Here is an 18,416-nt window from a genome sequence, read left to right as displayed (position 1 = left end):
AAGAGTAAAGTATGCTACTTCATATATAAAGCTACTGAAGGCAACATTTTTGGTAATTGTTAAAAAGTTTATACTATTTCAAAAGTTTGAAATACTGTGTTACATTTTTATATCAAATAATGTTATGCATAAATAAAAAACAGAGTAACAAAAAAATGATCATATTATTATTTTACTCCTTCACTTATTGTGCCATCTTGTTTTCTCAAGCCAGAAAGGGCATCTGACATAAAACCTAATCCTATCTAATATGAGAATGTATGCAAGAATAAACTGTAGAAATTGTGTAACATTTACTGGATATTAAGACTCCATGATTACAACTTTCCAATAAGGTCTACAAAAATAACACAATGCATGGATTTCACCAGTACCTATTTATATGGAAAGAATGAGAATTTCCATGAAACATTAAATAAAGAGTTCTGAAGAAATGACTCATAGCTTTAGAGGGCCTACTCCAGCCCTGTGCTTGATCATCCTGGAGCATAAAATCATGTATTCACTGAGAGCGGACTGGGTCAATGCTACTGTTTGTATAAGACCAATGAGGCCAGTCCATAATCTGTTTTATTTAGGGCAATTCACTCCCTTCTCTGACATGGGACAAGGTGACACTGCGTCTGAGACTGCTAAGCCCAAAGCCACAATCAATACCAGTGAGGCAACCCCTTTCACAACTTTATATTTGTACACACAGCAATGGAAATGGATTTTGTAGAGTAGGCAATACGGTTAGCAGCAAGAAGTACTTCAGTTTTATTTTGGTTATTTAAGGGCCCATATTGTGTTATTCTTTGATCTAATGTTGTTTTCTTATCACAAACATACCCGGAGTGTTGTGTTAGGGTGAGTTCTTCTCTTAAACAGAAAACACTTCACTTCCACCTTGTGATGTTGTATGGTAATACAAGAAGTGCTCCACTGTGTTTTTAAACTCCACCTTTACTAGAATCATTTGGATCATTTTAGTCGGGGAATCAAGGAATTCCCAGTATCTACTGAACTAAATGTACAAAGACATATGACATCACAAGGTGAAACGGGGCATTTTGAGCTTTGGAGATGTAGACAGATTAATAATAAAGAATTACTCAAATGTGTGAATGAAACAAAATACAACTCTGGGTATGTTTATGAGGAGTTAACAACATTATAAATAGAGCTGGGTAACATTAAGAAGTTGCCGATACGATACATAGGCCATGATACGATACATATCTCGATACAGCAAGCTTTCGATTTGATACGATATATTTCAAATCGATTTGATACGGTTCAGTAAAAACTAGTGGCTAAATGGTGGCTGTGATATTAAACTCTTTGTCAAACCATTTCTTGTGCAAAGTGAATATGAAACACACCCATTTTAATCATCAGAAGATTGAAAATCTTAAATGTGCTGCGTAAACAAGTTTCCTTCCTCTGAACAAGAAACTAAACTGTAGCACTGTAACAAAATAAATTAGTAAAATATACAAAAAAAAAAAATCTTGGAGTTATATCGATACAGCAGCCCACGATATCGATAGTGTATCATCACATTAAACGATACGATATATATATATATATTTCAGTATTTTTGCACACCCCTAATTATAATCTGGATAAAAGCTCACAAGAGTAAATTTTGCATAATAGAATTGAATAGATAAAGAGAAAGAGATATCAGGGTTTTTCAATGAAAGGAGCATTATCCACTGAATTAACTTGTGGGGACGAGGGCACTGCAGTGTAGCAGTCGGGGCAGTGACATTACAGCATAGAGCCCCCTTCCTATGGATTGAAAATCTGATATCGGTTTCTTTCTATCCCTTTGGCCATAGTTTCTCACAAAAACCTATCTCTTGCCCAGTACTTCACAATTTGACATTTTTAAGCCTCAAGCAGCGATCAATAACTGTCATGTGGCTCTATTTCACAATTTTATAGTAGATATTTCTGAAGCATATTTCTGAGATAGCATGTCCAGTGCAGCATGAATGCATTGCAGGTATAAAGATACTCATCTAGAGGTCAAACTCACCCTTGGGCCAGTGATAATCTTAAACACTACACAGTAAGATAAAACATCAACTACTGTTTTATAACCCCATTCATTTTAGTCACTGCTGCTTTTGTTTGGGGACACTTTCTTTAGGTTTTTTACCTGAAAGACGATGATCATGGTGAGGAAGAGATAGATGGCGGACATTATGGGCGATAAGTCAGTCCCCTCTGGACTCAGGACGTCAAATACTGGCCTCTTATCGCGGTACTGAAACATCCAGAGCCCGTGACCTGCATGAACACCACAAGGTCAGAACATATAAACACACTGAGGCTACTGCAAGAAAATTACGTTTAAATTTTACTGGGAATTGCAAAGGTCACAGTGGGTAGTATTTGGTTTATAATTCAAATCTAGAGGGATAATTTGGGGATCTTTAAATTATGTAAACAAATCTGGTAACTTGTCAACAAGGCAAAGAAAGCAATACCAGCAGATTATCCACTGCTCTGTGTTAAAGGCATACACAGATTGATGAGATTAGACACCCAAACCTCCCCACAATTAGAACACTATATTTTCAGTGCATGTGGGCCTAAGGAGGTATTAATCGAGAAAAACTAACTCTTAACTGTATTTTTTAGTATACAACAAGGTCAACACGAGATAAAATAGATGAAAGAACCACAGGAGACATAGGTCTGTCGTCTACCACGCACCTTGTTTATCTTGGTACTTCATATGTAATTTCATTTCTATTCAATATCCTACACAGCATGAGGTGAAATTGTACTCGTCTGTCACAACATATAAAATGCCAACAATAATCACAACAAAAATTTAAGATCAGTTCATGATAGCTTTCTAAAAACCTCCCCTAGTTCCCAGACATCAGGTTCTTACCCACAGCAGCGAAGAGGCACATGACGAGGAGAATGATGACGCACCAGAACACGTCCACATTCATCTGTCGTTCCAGTTTACTGCGCTTGTACCGTGGCCCGTTGTTGTTCAGCATGGCTTTGGTCTCGTGACCTGGGCACACGCACAGAGTAAGGACAGGGAGTACACTAAAGGTTGAATAGACATTAGTAGTAACACAAATATTAGTAGCTGGTAAGACCTGCGTAAATGACGATCCCCACGGCCTCCTCAGTGTTTCGGATGGTGCAGCCTCTAAGCAGCAGGTTGTCTTTGTAAAGTGCATCTCTTCTCCCATTCCGGTGGATTCTATCAGGGAAAGAAATAGGAGTGTGTGTTTAGACTTTCCATTCACTGTCAAAAAGGGTTGTGGTATTTACTAGAAATTTGGCAGAAATATTTTATGCATTTATTGATAGGTATTTTTATTATAAACCTTGAATCTGGGACCATCTTGTTGAGAGGTGAGTCACCCTGTTATGCTGTTATTGTGTAAAAAATGTAGAATGATGAGCTATTGGCAAACCTTAAAACAAATATCTACAGATTTGTACAGACTAGAGCCATCTACGCAAGAGAAAAACAATAGGGAGCACATTTTTCCACTCTGCACTTCATAAACAAAGTACAGTATCATGGGGAGCTTTTCTAAAATATTCAACAGCAAATGGTTTTGCTTTGAAGTTTGAGCCAATAAAATGAGATGTTTTGTGACAGTAATATAATCTGAAACAATCTTGACAACAACATTTCAGAAACAACAAGTTTCAAAGCAGCAGGGAAGGGTTTGGTACAGGACATCATTAGGAACAGAAAATGACAGTAAGTCCTTAAATGTAAAAATGCTGAGTTAGGAAAAAAGTGGGAGAATCCCTCTGGTGCAAAAGCCCAAAACATGCCATCGGTCCTCCTCTGGGCATGTCTATTGATCACAGTGTAAAGCATCATGCAGAGTCCTGTTGTCAGCACAAATAGCAGTCTGACAACTGCTGCCTCCACCTGACCCTCACAGCTCAGACCAAGCACTCAGGGAAAGCCAATAATGTCCATAACAGTGAAGTACACTATGAGGGATGACCCAGGAAGTCCATTTAACCTAATAGTGCAGGTTGTGAAGTAAATCAAGATAATTTAATGACAGGAGTAATTGTTGTTAGTGACACTGTTAGCTTGAGCTGAATCCAGATCCAGTTGCTTCAAAACATCAATAATAATCATGGCTCTTTTTAATCAAGAGGGCTACAGCCAGGTCTCTGACAGTAAAAGCATTACAAGCAAGTACAAGTACAAGCAAACAGACCTTGGAGGAATACTATTTGTGCTAAATAGAACTGATTTAAAGCTACCATCTGTAAGATTATTTGATAAAAAATGTATTATGTATTTATTTATTTATTTATTTAATAGGGACTGTGCATATTAATGAACATTTACAACACTGCAGTGTAAATATGACAGATTATAGCAAAAACTAATTTCCATCTGTAGTCTCGAGGAAGGTAACACCACAAATTTAACAGAGAAAAAACAACAATAACAAGTGACAGGTCTAAACTAACAGTCTGTTTTTCCTTTAGCCACTGTTTCAAGTGGGATTTGAAAGTGTCCAGTGTTGGAGTCTCTCTTATTGATAATGACTGTATACAAATACAGAACATATGTGAAAACTTGCTCCTCCCTTCCCTCCCCTGGCCTTTGTTCACTCTCACCTGTGCTCTCTAATCTTGTTCTGTGAGGCCAAAGTTGGCACACTGTCAGACTGCAGTAATGTAGACAGCATCTAGCGGTGTTCTGTGAGAATACAACAGGGCAGAGTGGGCCAGTCTAACTACAGATGGTAGCTTTAAAGTCTTGATTATGTTCCTAATATTTAACATTAAAAGGCATTTTTATTTGTTTTTCATTAAAATAATAATAATAATACACAATTTGTTTTTTTTACCCTTTGATTATTTTTACATTGCTCTTCTATACCTATATATTAATGTAATTATGCATTGTTCTATACAGGATCCAAAAAACTGTCTCACAAATCAGTGTGAGATAGGACAAAATGCTGAACTGCCGGTCTCTGAACAATAAGTTTGCTTCATATCTCTTTTCTCTTTAAAATGAACATTGTTTATTTAGCTCAATCCTGCCTTAGCGCACTTTCTCAGCTCTTCAGACACGCTCAGTACAGTCAGTCACATGTTTACAAACAGCACCGCTGATCCTTTGGCCTCTGACAGCAGCAATGTCCAACACGTCAGCAGCAGCACAGATTCATTGCACTGACCCTGAGACCCCGCGCCTACATTTCAGGCACACACGCCTGATTCATGTGCTTTGTGAGGACAACACAAGGTCTTGCATTCTCTCTGGAGTGTAATTTTACTCAGACTTATTGCTAGTGATACGAAGTTAAAAGAGTGCATTAAAAAAACATGCCAAGCTAACACATAAAAAAGTCATCACATATTATATTTTATCTATGTATATTTTGTCAGTTTAAATAAAGTTTCAGTCACAGCGCAGATGCCATCCTCTGCGCCAGCCTCAGTATTATGGAATTTGCCAAATGTCTCTACCCACTCTTCAACCCCAATCACACTACTTGACTAATAAAGTCAAACTGCACCTAAAGTAACAACTGTAGGCCTCCGTGAGCAAATATACACAACACATCTCTCATGGCTCACTAACTGTAGGACGAATTGATAACATTTGGAGACCAGAGGCGTTCCCCGTCCACCCAGGGGCAGACAGATTAGCTCCTGTGTTGTTGGTTGTAATGTAATAAAACGGCTCGAGTGCAGCCTGGCAACAGAGACACCCACAGCATCTGGTCTGGTCCGGAACACAGAGAAGCTGTCTGAATCGTGTGATGAGGAAAGGGATATCCCACACACCTCTCTGGGACTGCATTCACCTCCTGTATGCTATACAAACTTTACAAATTCACTTAAGGTTGAGTGACAGCAGCTGGGGGCTAAGCATGAATATGGTAAAGAGATTCAATTACAACATACGCCAACACAGTTTATTTAAATCTGGCGTGTTATAAAAGCCTAAGTTACATGGTAAATATGGCAGGTTGTGTGTTTCAATTGAACCTTAAAGCATGTCACTGTTGGCATGAATTTAACTACCTAAACAACAATGCGTAGAAATGTCTGGAGTGTTTCGCAGTATGGCATTAAACTTATCTATATCAATGTTGACAAGCAGGTGATCCAACTGAAACAAGTAACAGGTAAGATTTGTTTACAGTAAGAATGCATGTTTATCAAGGTATTGTACATGGGACCCACAGGACCTGACGCAAAACAGTGTGGCGCGGGACACATTTTGAAAGCTCATTGCCGATGCGGGTGGGAGCTGGACTGTAACACAGCAGGCGCGTGGGATGATAAACTGCAGTGCCGCAAACTAAATGTGACTGTAAAGTAAAATATACAAATGATGAATATGTGCCTATCATGCATAATTTGTGCTGGATATTTTATTTGGCTTTAATAAAATCATTTTAAGCAGCCTAAATTTGTGTATGTGGTCTAATCTCGCGCACATTTTAGACAATTGCTTTCAGCTTCTCCATGTTTGATAGAGTTTAAGAAAGCAAACGTCCCCATCTTGCGGGACTTGTGGGGCTTGTGGGCGGGAGCGGGACTGAAAATTACAATTCTTTGCAGGCGCGGGTGGAAGCAGGACTGTACAATGCAGGTGCGAACGGGAGCAGGACTGAACATTCTGTCCCGCATAGACCTCTATTGTAACGCGTGTAATTGAATAAATGCAAGGTAAAAAAGCTTAATGTAATACTATGGAACATAAAATCCTTCAGCTCCATCCACCAGCAACGTTATGTAGTACACCTTTAAGTTTAGGATGAAATGATACTAAAATTGATTATTTCTATTCTGTTACTGTCACAACAACATACTGCAATGTGTTTGTGCAAATTGTCAGTCCCATTGGCACAGAATGACAGCCAGTATTCTGATTAACTTGCCGTAGGGCTGTTTTGACTGTACATTATATGTGGCAACAAAAGTAGCTTATCACCAATGAGTGCAACCGGGGAGTGAATGAATTATGTACTGTAAAGCCACACAAACTAAAGCTATAATTCTTAATGATAGCAGAGAACCAGAGCAGAGAAGAATTACATTGACTACGAAATGCAATAATGTAAAGGTTAAACACTACACTACATGGTGAAAAGCACAGACACCAATAGAGACAAGATTGAAACCACATGCCACAATGCTGAATCATATCCCTGTTTGGAAAACGGTTTAAGCCATAATTATAAGCTGGGTCCCTTGTGGCTCATCAAACTGCATTTATAAAATAACTTCCACCCAAATACGGCTAATGTAAAGCAACTGTTTTTGTTTACATTTGATGAGAAGGTCAAAGGTCAAAGGTGAAACATCGGTACTCACATGTAACCTCTGAATCTGCTCAGGTCGTTATTGGGTTTTTCACATTCAATCACGCTGTTGTACTTCAGAGGGTCAAAGTCACAATCCTGTAACACAAACAAAAGATCATTGTCTATTTTACCAGTGGAAGACATCACCGTGTTAAATAAAATGTTGTTCAGGTTGTGTAATAGTTACTGGAAATGTTTGTTTATGTGACTTCAAACAAAACAAAGCAAACTAATTTAATATTGACAAAGAAACAAAAAAAAAAACAATAACACAATAGGAGCAGCCCTTGAGTTGAGCTGTCTTTATCCAAGCACATGATAGGACAAAGCTTTCAACTATGTAAAATCAAACAATATAGCACTTGAAATGGGGAAAGAAAGATAAATTCAGAGGAGTCTAAGGCTACCACAGAGGAGAGTGCAGTTATGTATGTTTCTATTAAATCCACAACTCCTACCCTCACCCTGCCCAACCCTAACCCTAACCCTACAAACATGGAAATCTAGAACTGTGGGGGCATATTTTTTAAACAAAGATGGGAACGTAGAGCAGCACTAAAATTCTTAATAGAAATCATAGGTACCTGAACAATAAATCATTGTAAGAACAACATCACCTAATCCATAACCCCATTTATGAGATATAATATTTTACAGTTTTAAATGGTTAATTACCCTAACAACGGTACAAATTTTATTACGGATAGATCTTGTGGTTGGCTAACACTGGGCTGGAATAGTGTATACTTAAGTCAGCACTGTAACCATTGTCCCTCACAGAAGAGACAGTACAGTACAGAGTGTGTGTGTCATTGTGTAGTCCTCTCACCAGGTCGTAGAAGCTGCGGACCACCTGTCTCTGCTTCAAGTTGGTCTCTCCGTCCAGCGTGGCCGTCTCGATGTGGCACAGGCGGTCTGGGTCAGAGGAGCTGAGCAGCAGGACGTCAGCGGGCAGGATCTCATTACATCTCAGTCTAATGAAGTCGCCCACTCGAACCTCCTTCCAGTAGATCTCCACATAGCGCCTCTCCGTCCTGGGATAACAGTAACAGGGTGGTATAGTTATGGGAGTGCATATAGGCAGCTTTTTCTTTTTTAAATGTCTTAAAACAGCGGCTTTCATGTTCATAAATCTTCAAGGACAGTCAGTTTGCTAGAGGGAGACCTCAATTATGACTAGTTATGGGTTCCAAAAAAAAGTAATCAAATAAATTTTCTTATCTTGTATTTCTATACAAAGGCACTTCAGTGGTTATCTAAATAAATACTTAAAACTATTTATCTTTTTTATTCTTTGTTATCAACATTTTTGCTTTGTTACTTTTTTGCAGCTCGGACCATCAAATCACCAGACCATCAACTCATATATAAGAAGACAATAGTTTAATGTTGAAAATCAGAAAGTCATGAACCATTTAGTTGGAGTAACTACGCCAAGGTCAAGTATGAAAACATTTTTCATACTATGTCAGGAGATAAGAATTTATAAGAATTACTTCTAAAATGAAAAGCCAAGGCCTAAATGGGAGTTTTGTCCGTGTCATGATACTTAAATTTCAAACTCGATTTTGATAGTAAGAAATAGAATGATATTCAGTGCTGTACAATGGTGATACACAATCTTTAGACAATATAGTGTGATTTTCAACATTAAATAACAGTACTTTGTTTAAAACTACCATGTGGTGTTATATCTATGTAATCCCTCAGTCGTCCTGGTAGGTTTCATAGACCCATATTCTATGGATGTATATTAATCCATGTGGTCTTACCACCCTAAAGCTTTCAGAAAAGTTTAATTTGTGAATGTGACATTTTTTGCATCAATACAGGCTCAAAAGAGAATCTAGTTTCAATACTGGTTTTTGATACTTTGAGGAACCATAATCCATACAAAGCTGGGATCAAAACTGAACACTGAATATTTTCTCAAAAAACACTATACTGTCACACCTATGTCAATCAAACCCTTCTGACAAACAAAAATACATGAAAAACCTAAACATGGTGTGTGTGAAAAGACACTAAAGTTCAAAAGAATAAATAACTCAAATACACCGCCATATTTGCGCCATCCAATAATATACAATGCCGTAAATCACAGTTTACCTAGTGCAAAATTTTGAGAGATTTCCATTGCCACCAAATTGTGTTAGTTCAAAATGACTCAACTCAGTTTGTGATGTTGATATTTTTAGCCGCGCTATGCTAATGGTAAACAGAGTTCATTTCTCAACAGTTCTGATATTCCTGGTTGCAAATCAGCTGAATAATACATAAGTCCACGCTCAAAACAACAGGCAAAGACGTGAAAGGAAAAACAGTGGCTTATTTATTCATGACGACTTCCATCGACATAAATGACTCATATCGGAGTGTTTGATAGAGCACTTTCCCGGAAGATTGTCATTCAAGGGCAGCGCAGCCAGTGAGAAAATCCAATGCTTTTGTTCTCTGTAAATGTTATGAGATACAGAATATAATTGCTGTAGAGTAGTCTATACAAGAAAGTAAAAGTGCTAGCAGTTTGTAGCACTGGTCTGGTTTATATGCTAATGGACACATGTTAATATTCAACTTCATAGGCACCATGCTCTCTACATTAAAAGGAAGCGTCTGCAAGATTTTGATCTTAAATCCATTTGCATAACCTTACTGTGTCTCCAGATACAAGGTAGGTATATTCAAACCAAATAACAAGTGTAATGCTGATTTATCTGTAGTTAGTAGTAAGAGCATAAGCAGAAGGTACATATAGTTCCTTTACAGACAACAAAAAAACTGTTTTGACTAAAGCTTAATAAATAATGCTCTTACACTTTAGCCTAAATGAAGAGTTCGTCAGAAACAGAAATAAACCTAAGCCAAAAATAATATTTCTGAATCACTGAGAGCTACGAGACAAAAAACAGCACTGCAGACAGGAAGTAGGTAAAAGTGACAAGCAAAGGAACTTTTATTTTCACATTGCTTGAACCAGATGCTGAAGCTTTCAACATCTTTGCAATTGTATTTGACATTGTAGTCATAATTTATTTTAAAATTTAGTAATAGAAGAAATACATTAAAATAGGGCTAAATGATTTTGTGAAATATCCTGTTGTAAATGTTTTAAAATAAAGTGAATAGTTTACCTAAATAAATGCACTTTTTGTGATTGTGATTTGTGTTAGTCATGCAAATTGAAATTTCAAGAACATTAATAGTCATTTGTTGAATTTCTTTTTTTAAATGGCAAATTACAGAAGAGGAATGTAGTGTGAACATGATCAGGAAACAGTGGCAAAGTTTATTAAAGGAAACACTCTCCAAAGGTGACCAGTGTAAACAGTGTGTGTGTGTGTTGTGGTTGAATGGGCAGGAAATAGAGCTCTACGATAATGGCTATAGTCAAACTGGGACCAGCACTGGCCCTGAACTATGAGAAAATCATGTTTATTTAGAAAACAGAGAGGGTGGATACAACGCAGCGGCTGGACACAAGCTGTTTAATGCGTGTTTGTTGTGGTGAGTTTCATCAAATCATGTTTGTGTTGAAATATTAAGTTTCCAAATATGCACATTATTAACCAATGTAACAAATCATCTCAGTTAATACAGTGATTAAACTTTATATGAATAGAAAGTTACTTCTCACCTTAAGCCAATACATGATTATGTATTAATAGATAAAATATAAACTTGAGGATTCACTTTGGGCTCAAAGATTTAGTCTCACTGTTATAGTTGGAGTCAGGAGGACTTGAAAATGAATCAAATTAATCAAAGCGGCTCCAGGTGCTTTTACTCCAAGTCAAGATTGTAGGGTCGTAATCAACAAAAACATTTTTTTTGGTTGACTCAAGTCAACTCTTATATATTGTTAAGTATCCATTATCCCCATTGACCAATTCATAAGCTAAAAAACTAAAAACCTACAGTCTTACAAATTGTTTTCATATTTATTGACTAAAAACTTACAAAAATAGAGGCCAGTACTGTCTATGCAATGTCAAATGTCAAATGTCAGTGTAGGAGCATGGTTTGCGTATGATCTAACAGTCAGCTGTGAGAAGAACCAAAAGACCAGACTTCGCTGAATCATTGTTGAGCTGTAGCTCTTTCTCACAGCCTTGAAACCACTGCTGTGTCACTCACTGTCAAAAGAAGTTTGACAATGTAACACCTTGTAGCACATTTTCTAATCTGTAAATCTACTTGACGACGTGACGTCCATTTTCTGGGTTCTTTTGAAACTGCTTGCTTAATCTTTTTCTTCCTGCATCATTCAACTCATCAGTGCACACTGATGTGTTCTATAAATTACACATAGTGACAGGCAAGTTGGGTTGTAGATATTGTAACTTTTTTTAAGCAAAATCTTTCAAATGTCCTGCAGTGTGACAAACTTTTCTTGAATTAATCACTTGTATGCATCAGGAAAAGCTCTGGGCTTATAAATTTAATCTATAAGGGCCAAATAAATAATTATAATCTTATTTTTGTAAAATCCAACTGAAAAACTTGCATTGGTTTGATGCCCTGAGGTGTAACAGGAAACGTTTAGTACCCAAATACCACTTTAAATAACAGCGACTACTATATAAACTTTGGGAAATGTCTCTGATATGTACATGAAGCAAACAGAAACAAGTCAAAAGCTTTTCTGAACAATATCTGTAAACCCAAGACAAACCACAAGTGTCAACTCTTCTTCGCAATGGACCAAGAAAGAGTTTACATAAGAAGTTCAATGCAGTCATTTCTTGTTACTATATTAGATGCTACGCCTATATGCACACATTGAGTAGCATATCTGACATAATGGTTCTTCTGAATACTACTGCACATGGAAAACCCCAGAGATGTTTACTTCAATGCCACAGTCATAAAACTATAATTAATATTTGTTATTTTTAAACAGCTTTCACATGCTTCTTCTCATGTAATTGTCTACAAACAAAAACAAGGTACTACACAGTTCCATAAGTCAGACAATAGAGCTGAATATGAAATATGAATTTTAAAGTGTAATTATTTTTAGTTTAATGTTTTGATTTATAGACCAGTTTAATCTTAGTCTGTGGATGGCTTGGTCTCAATACAGCACTGGGTTTAGCCTGGGTTAGCTCTAGTCTCAGCCTTGTCCTCAAACCTGGATTCATATTACCTGATTTAATTAAACTGAGTAGCTGCAAAGCCAAATATTTTCAGAGATGGCACTAAAGAAGTCAGTATTATAAAGACAGTAGGTACAGGCAAAATGTAAGTTGTTTTACAATACCTGCAGTTGGCTCATTTTTTGCTCATCCGAAATACATCAGTTTTGACAAATGAGTAAAAACATATCCTTGCTCGACCCTGCGTATCTGTCACACTTGTAAATATTAGGATTCAAGATATGACTGGAATCTAAACTAATACCACCCATGTGAAACTTCCTGTGTATACTACTACAGCAAACACCTTAAAGTTTCCCATCCTGTGGAGCCTACATCTGCTGGTATAATGGACTTTCACTATAATGGTGCTTATGTGTGTTTTGCTTTGTTGTTGTTTCTGCTGGTTTGTCAGAACCTTGGTTTTATGTGGTTTAGATACTAGATTAGCTCTGCATCTATCCATGGTGGAAAGTGTGCTGATTTTTTAATCTGATAAAACTACAGTTACTCAAATATTCTTGAGAAATACTACCCAGTCAATTACAGTTACATGAGTATATGTAGTTAGTTACTCTCCACTCTTGCCTTTTGTCAGAATCAGTAACTTGTACATCATTTTTATTTATGGATGTTATGTAACAATGAACATCAACTATTTTTCTGGTATGTATGAAACATTTCAAAATCTCCAAAACATATTTTTTTTTCAATTATGTTAGGATCATTTCGATCCTAACATAATACTAAAACAACTAGCAGCTGCCACGGTTCTATGAGAAGGACATGTTTTGTACAGTGTCACCATGGCAAAAGAAATTCAATTATTTCCAAGGCTTGAGAACAACACGGGTCATGAAGACTCTGGAGCTCAAGTGTGGAGCGTAAACAGTGAGTCTTTTGATTAGCATGAACTATGCAGTGTACACGGACCACAGTGCTGCTTTTCATTAGCAACATGTGCTAACTCAGCCCTAAGGAAAAATAGGTGCATTTGAGAGGAAGGCCAAATGTTAGTGGCTGCAACAGGTTGTCAGTAGGTTTGTGGTGCAAGGGAGCGCAAGTGTGGGATGGGATTGACTGGTGGTATACGGTGGGTATTTTGCGGTGGTATTTAGGCAGGTTCTGTTACAAAAACAGACTTTAATATGGGTTAGCTGTGGTATTAATCTAGGGGTCCTGGTGTATTTAACTTTATATTCATCTCTTATTTAGGATTTAAGACAATCTTATTTCAACTGATCCTGTACATTTATTGTAGAATCTGAAATAGCATGAATTCAGTGATAGTGCTGCTTTTCATTAGCCACAAGCACTAACTCAGCCATCAGCAAACGTACGAGGTGCATCTTGAGGAGTCCGTGAACAACTCTGTTGTCAATGGTTTGGTTTAGCTACTACTGATGATACACACCTGCTTTTGGATTATTGTGTCAGTGGCATAAAGTAGTTTCAATATTGTGACTTCAGGATTCAAGGTTTCCCAATTATAATATTTTGAATATTTTGTGGAACAATGTATTGCACTACAAAAATGTCTTATTGTGACAGACCAATGAGTGCCAGCAGAGGAAATGGTAAGTACTTTCTGTTTTCATTTTATGAAAGAGATTTTTACTCATTCAGCATAGGAAGATGTGTACATAGAGCACTGTAGCTCAGAGAATAGTGTAATGTGTGATATGTGTGATAATAATAGTGTAATAATTATAAATAGTTCAATATTACTTTTTTACATTGATGTTGTTGCTTCCAAACTCACTGGGAAAACACTGGCAACTTTGAGCTACTAATAGTTTCCATTATCTAGTAAAGTGTGAGTGATTTCTTCACAACATGAAGTAAAAAATGTACAAAAATATACTTTATATGGGCCATATAGTTAAACTACTTTGGCATTTATTCTGTCCACTTTTCCCAGAACAGACTGCATTTTAAAATAAATCTTTGTAACTTCAGCCAATGTTTTTGATGTTTTGTGCATGGCCACGCATTAGTGAGTTAGTTTAAATGAAGTAGCTAGTTTATCTGCTGTGGATAGTGTGTGAAGCAGAGGTACAGTTTGTACAGAAAAACATGGAAAAACTAGCTCAGAGCAACAGTTGTCTAGACATGGTTACTTCTTGCCGGACATTATAACTTACCTGCTGTACACAAGACAGTCCATATGATTGATTTCCTTATCAGACCGGTGTCTTCTGTAGTCTTCCCATAGATCTTTGATAGCCGTGACAGATAAAATAAAAACAACTGGGGCCAAAGCTAGCTCGGGTTGAAACGCATTGACAACTGGGACAAAATTGAGCAGTGCGATGAAGACAAAGTAAACATTTGCAAATCTGTGGAACTGCTCGAATAGATTCTTTGGTAGGAATGAAAGCAGGGTGTATTTAGTCGTCTTGATTTTGTTGTTTGCATAGTGGCGATTCGGGTTTTCCTCTCCTTTCGCGCTGTCGTAAAGTATGTTTGCGTGGACAGTCCTCGTTTTGCTCTCTTTGGATTTCTTTTTCCTTTGTCTCTGTTTGACTTTTGGAGCACTTTTGCTACTAGTTCCGCCGGTGTCTTCTTCTCCTCTCTCCCGCGCCATAGCCAGACAGCCAGCTTGCCTGCTTTTTCAGCCTCAAAAAAGTTTCCCACAAACTCTTGAAAACTTCTTTGCATCCAAATCGCTTGCTATGTTATCATTCTTTTACCGTGCAGACGAAGAAGTCGCCAGTCCTTCTGGTTAAGTCAGTAAAACAAATCCTTTACATCCATGTCGGATCCTCTTTTCGCCAGTCGGAGGAAAACTTTGGCTTGTTTAGCTTTTTCTTTTTTCCAAACGCTAGGAAGGATGCTGAGGTAGTAGGAGTCATAACTTGAACCGCCCACCGGAAGGACGCGGCCAAATTGAAGATACGTAGATAATCTGGAAGCGCCGATCTCATTAGTTGAAGGGGGCTGGTGATTTATAAATCTACGAAGGACGCTAACGGGATAGTCGCTCTGAGCAAAGGGTCGAACTTCTCTGGAAACCCGACCCACTCAGGCCCCTCCTCGGACCAAACCTGAGTTTTTTGTGTCTCCAAGTGCCACGCGGAATTTTCAGTTTATACAGTCCCACAGGAAGAGGCTCCACGCGGGAAATCATTGTATACTACTATTTTTTTTTTTTTTTTTTTTTTTTTCAACTTTGTACAATGAATCAGCTTTTAGAGTAAAATTAAGTGAAGTGATGACGTGTCTGTAAGAACAATCATCGAGTACTCAAGCACTGAATGCACATGTCGGACATTAAAGGCGCACTGGAGGAGTGTCAGCTACCTGCTTGTCATGAAGATGTTACTGCTTGCTTGGAATGTTCCACAATAATTAACTTATTAACTCCATGGAGACAAGCAGGTGACCAAGTTACAGGTCAGATCTGTGGAGAGGTATTGTCAGAATTAAAGGAATTTAAAAGAAGAGAGAACTGAGTGTGCCTAAATCAGACTTTAATCACTTCAATCAATTCATTATTATTCTTTGCTATTCCTCACTATTTTTGCTGTGGTCCAGATATAGGTATATAGTATTAGTCTTAATAAGTATTGGTCTGAAATAAAACAATGTCCAGAAAGTCAGAGGAATTGCATTACATTATATAACATGTAAGTTCTGATAGCATCATTGATTCTTTGATATCTAATTTTCTACCGATACCCGATATTAAGTGATACCAATGTATGCACAGACTTATTTCCTTACAACACAGTTGAGTTATTGCAGTGGCAGTATGCAGTTGTGTTATGTAACTGTTATTTATCCTTCAAATAACTACTGAACAGCTTTGTATTAATACAAGTTCAAACATTATGACAATTTCTAGGCCAAAATCAGTTAGTAAATGGTCTTATTATACCCAGTTAAAGGCCCAATCAGGATATTGGCTTAACCGATATCATGAAACCGATACTAGATCCCTGTAATTCAGATTCACAAATTATACCACCTCTACAGTTTAGTAACCCCTGGTACATGCTATGGACAACATATCCAACAAGTTACTCAAGCTTTTTTTCATAATATATCTGAAGATTTTTAACGTAATCAAACTGTCCTGTTCGGATTTCAACTATATGAAGCTTTAACAATGTGTCTTTTCAAGTCAATGCCAAAGCCAAAAGACATTTTTAAAACTTCTGGATATATGAGCCTTGCTGTGATACACCCAATGAACATGAGACGTATTATTCCATCTAGTAGCGACTACCCACTTAGACCAGCGTGATCCCCGGAGATAAATCACAAAGGCCTATCCTGGGGCGGCACGGAGCAATTTGCTGTCGGAGCATCCAGCTGTTGGGGCTGAAAAACTAATGGTTGATTGTACGCGGTGGCATCTTGGCTTTGGAGAACAATTCAATTTCCCTGTGATGAATGGCTGCAGGGAGGCGGATGTGAGACAGGGGGCTGCATGTGGCCGCAAACTGCAGTAAACAATAAGAAAAACTTAATCAGGTTGGGAGAGAAAGGACTACATGAGCTTTTGTTCTTTGGTGGAAATGCTTAATGCCTCCACTTTGAAATATAACAATGAAGATGCTTTCTATGCAGACAAGCTTTGTCTTCTTGTTAGCCCGTGACTGAATGTGTAATTTTTCTTTATTTTTGCCTGGATATTTAGTCATCTCTGTTGAGGAGCAGGGCCATTACTGCATTTTATAGTGCATTCCATACTGCATACTGTTCTTTTAAGTGCAATGCTGATGTTGTTATGGGACCTGAGTGGAGTGTACATGTCCTGTGCTGTAGTGGCACAATGGTTTTCCTGTCTCTTGCAGTTCTTATGGGGCTCCCGGTCTGCAGTGGCCAGTATCTATCAGAAAAGCTCAAATTATACACAAATGTATTAATTTATTTGTTTATGTATTTCATTCATAAAGTATAAAAAGACATCAACAGTGTCACAACATCAAACATACAAGAAATGAATAAAAAGGAGAAGAAAGAAAAAAGAGCAATCTTATGTTATCTGCCCCCTTTTCCAGATAATACATCAACACCGATAGTTACTTTAAAAATTTCAAAACAGTACATTTCAGTTCAGGCACAATTAATAATCGATTGCAAACATAAATCTTCAATATTATGCACAACAACTTAGTTTCCTTTTTCATACATACACATTACATTTGATTTTATGCGGCTTTTAAATGACATCATTGTACTTGATTCTTTTATATCTTTGTCAAGATTATTCCATAAGTTAACTCCTTTCACAGTGATGCTTCGCTCCATAACCTTGGCTCTGAATCTGGGTTTTTTAAACATGTTGGTTCCTTTTAAATTGTAGTGGCTTGTCTCAACTCAAACTCTTTGGATATATACGGGTAATACATGGCCCTTTGCTTTATACAATACTTTAAGGATACTTAAGTCAACAATATCATGCATTTTCAACACTTTAAGTTGAACAAATAATGGCTTGGATGGCTCTCTACAATGAATGTTGGTGAAATGAACCAGGAGATGCATGTTGGAAGTGAAGATAAGCCTATGCATCACATCAGTCAAAATACAGTAATGTCTCAGAGCTGGAACTGAACAGATTTTGTTTTGAAACCTCAAACGTGCCTTGAGTCATTACCAGGTGTGCTATGAAAAAAAGGCAATTTTTGAGTGAAAAGAACCAGAAACAATGGCACATTTTTTTATAAATGGTGTAATTTGTAATTTTTAGCTGATGCTATTTTGTAACACCTTATTCACAACAAAAGTGTGCCACTGCCAAAAAAGTTAAAAAAAAAAAAAAAAAAAAAAAAAGTAAAAAATTTGTTTGCCAGTTTAATTTACAAATGCTATTATGTTGATTCTCCAACTCCACAGCTCTTGTCCTTGTGTCCTGTTTTTGGGGGTTTCAGCTTCCTGTTATATTAGGAGTGTAATGATATCCAAGTCTCACAATATAATATTGTCACAGTATGAA

The 18,416-nt window shown here is 37.3% G+C and overlaps 1 protein-coding gene across 1 annotated transcript in view; it reads right to left on the bottom strand.

Moving 5' to 3' along the window:
- atp10a (ATPase phospholipid transporting 10A) overlaps nucleotides 1–15,295 on the bottom strand; it is a 45,517-nt gene extending 30,222 nt beyond the window's left edge. The window contains exons 1-6 of the mRNA XM_055164775.1: nucleotides 14,614–15,295; nucleotides 8,161–8,365; nucleotides 7,342–7,427; nucleotides 3,114–3,220; nucleotides 2,894–3,025; nucleotides 2,150–2,280 (exon numbers count right to left, since the gene is read on the bottom strand). Coding sequence (XP_055020750.1) covers nucleotides 2,150–2,280; nucleotides 2,894–3,025; nucleotides 3,114–3,220; nucleotides 7,342–7,427; nucleotides 8,161–8,365; nucleotides 14,614–15,056 — 1,104 coding nt within the window. The 5' untranslated portion in view covers nucleotides 15,057–15,295. The remainder of the gene's footprint in view (nucleotides 1–2,149; nucleotides 2,281–2,893; nucleotides 3,026–3,113; nucleotides 3,221–7,341; nucleotides 7,428–8,160; nucleotides 8,366–14,613) is intronic.
- Nucleotides 15,296–18,416: the final 3,121 nt, after the last annotated feature.

Source organism: Boleophthalmus pectinirostris, unplaced genomic scaffold, assembly GCF_026225935.1.
Source record: "Boleophthalmus pectinirostris isolate CB_2022bp ecotype Guang Dong unplaced genomic scaffold, ASM2622593v1 HiC_scaffold_7, whole genome shotgun sequence".
NCBI classification, from domain to species: Eukaryota; Metazoa; Chordata; class Actinopteri; order Gobiiformes; family Gobiidae; genus Boleophthalmus; species Boleophthalmus pectinirostris.
This window is presented reverse-complemented; position numbering and strand designations above follow the sequence as displayed.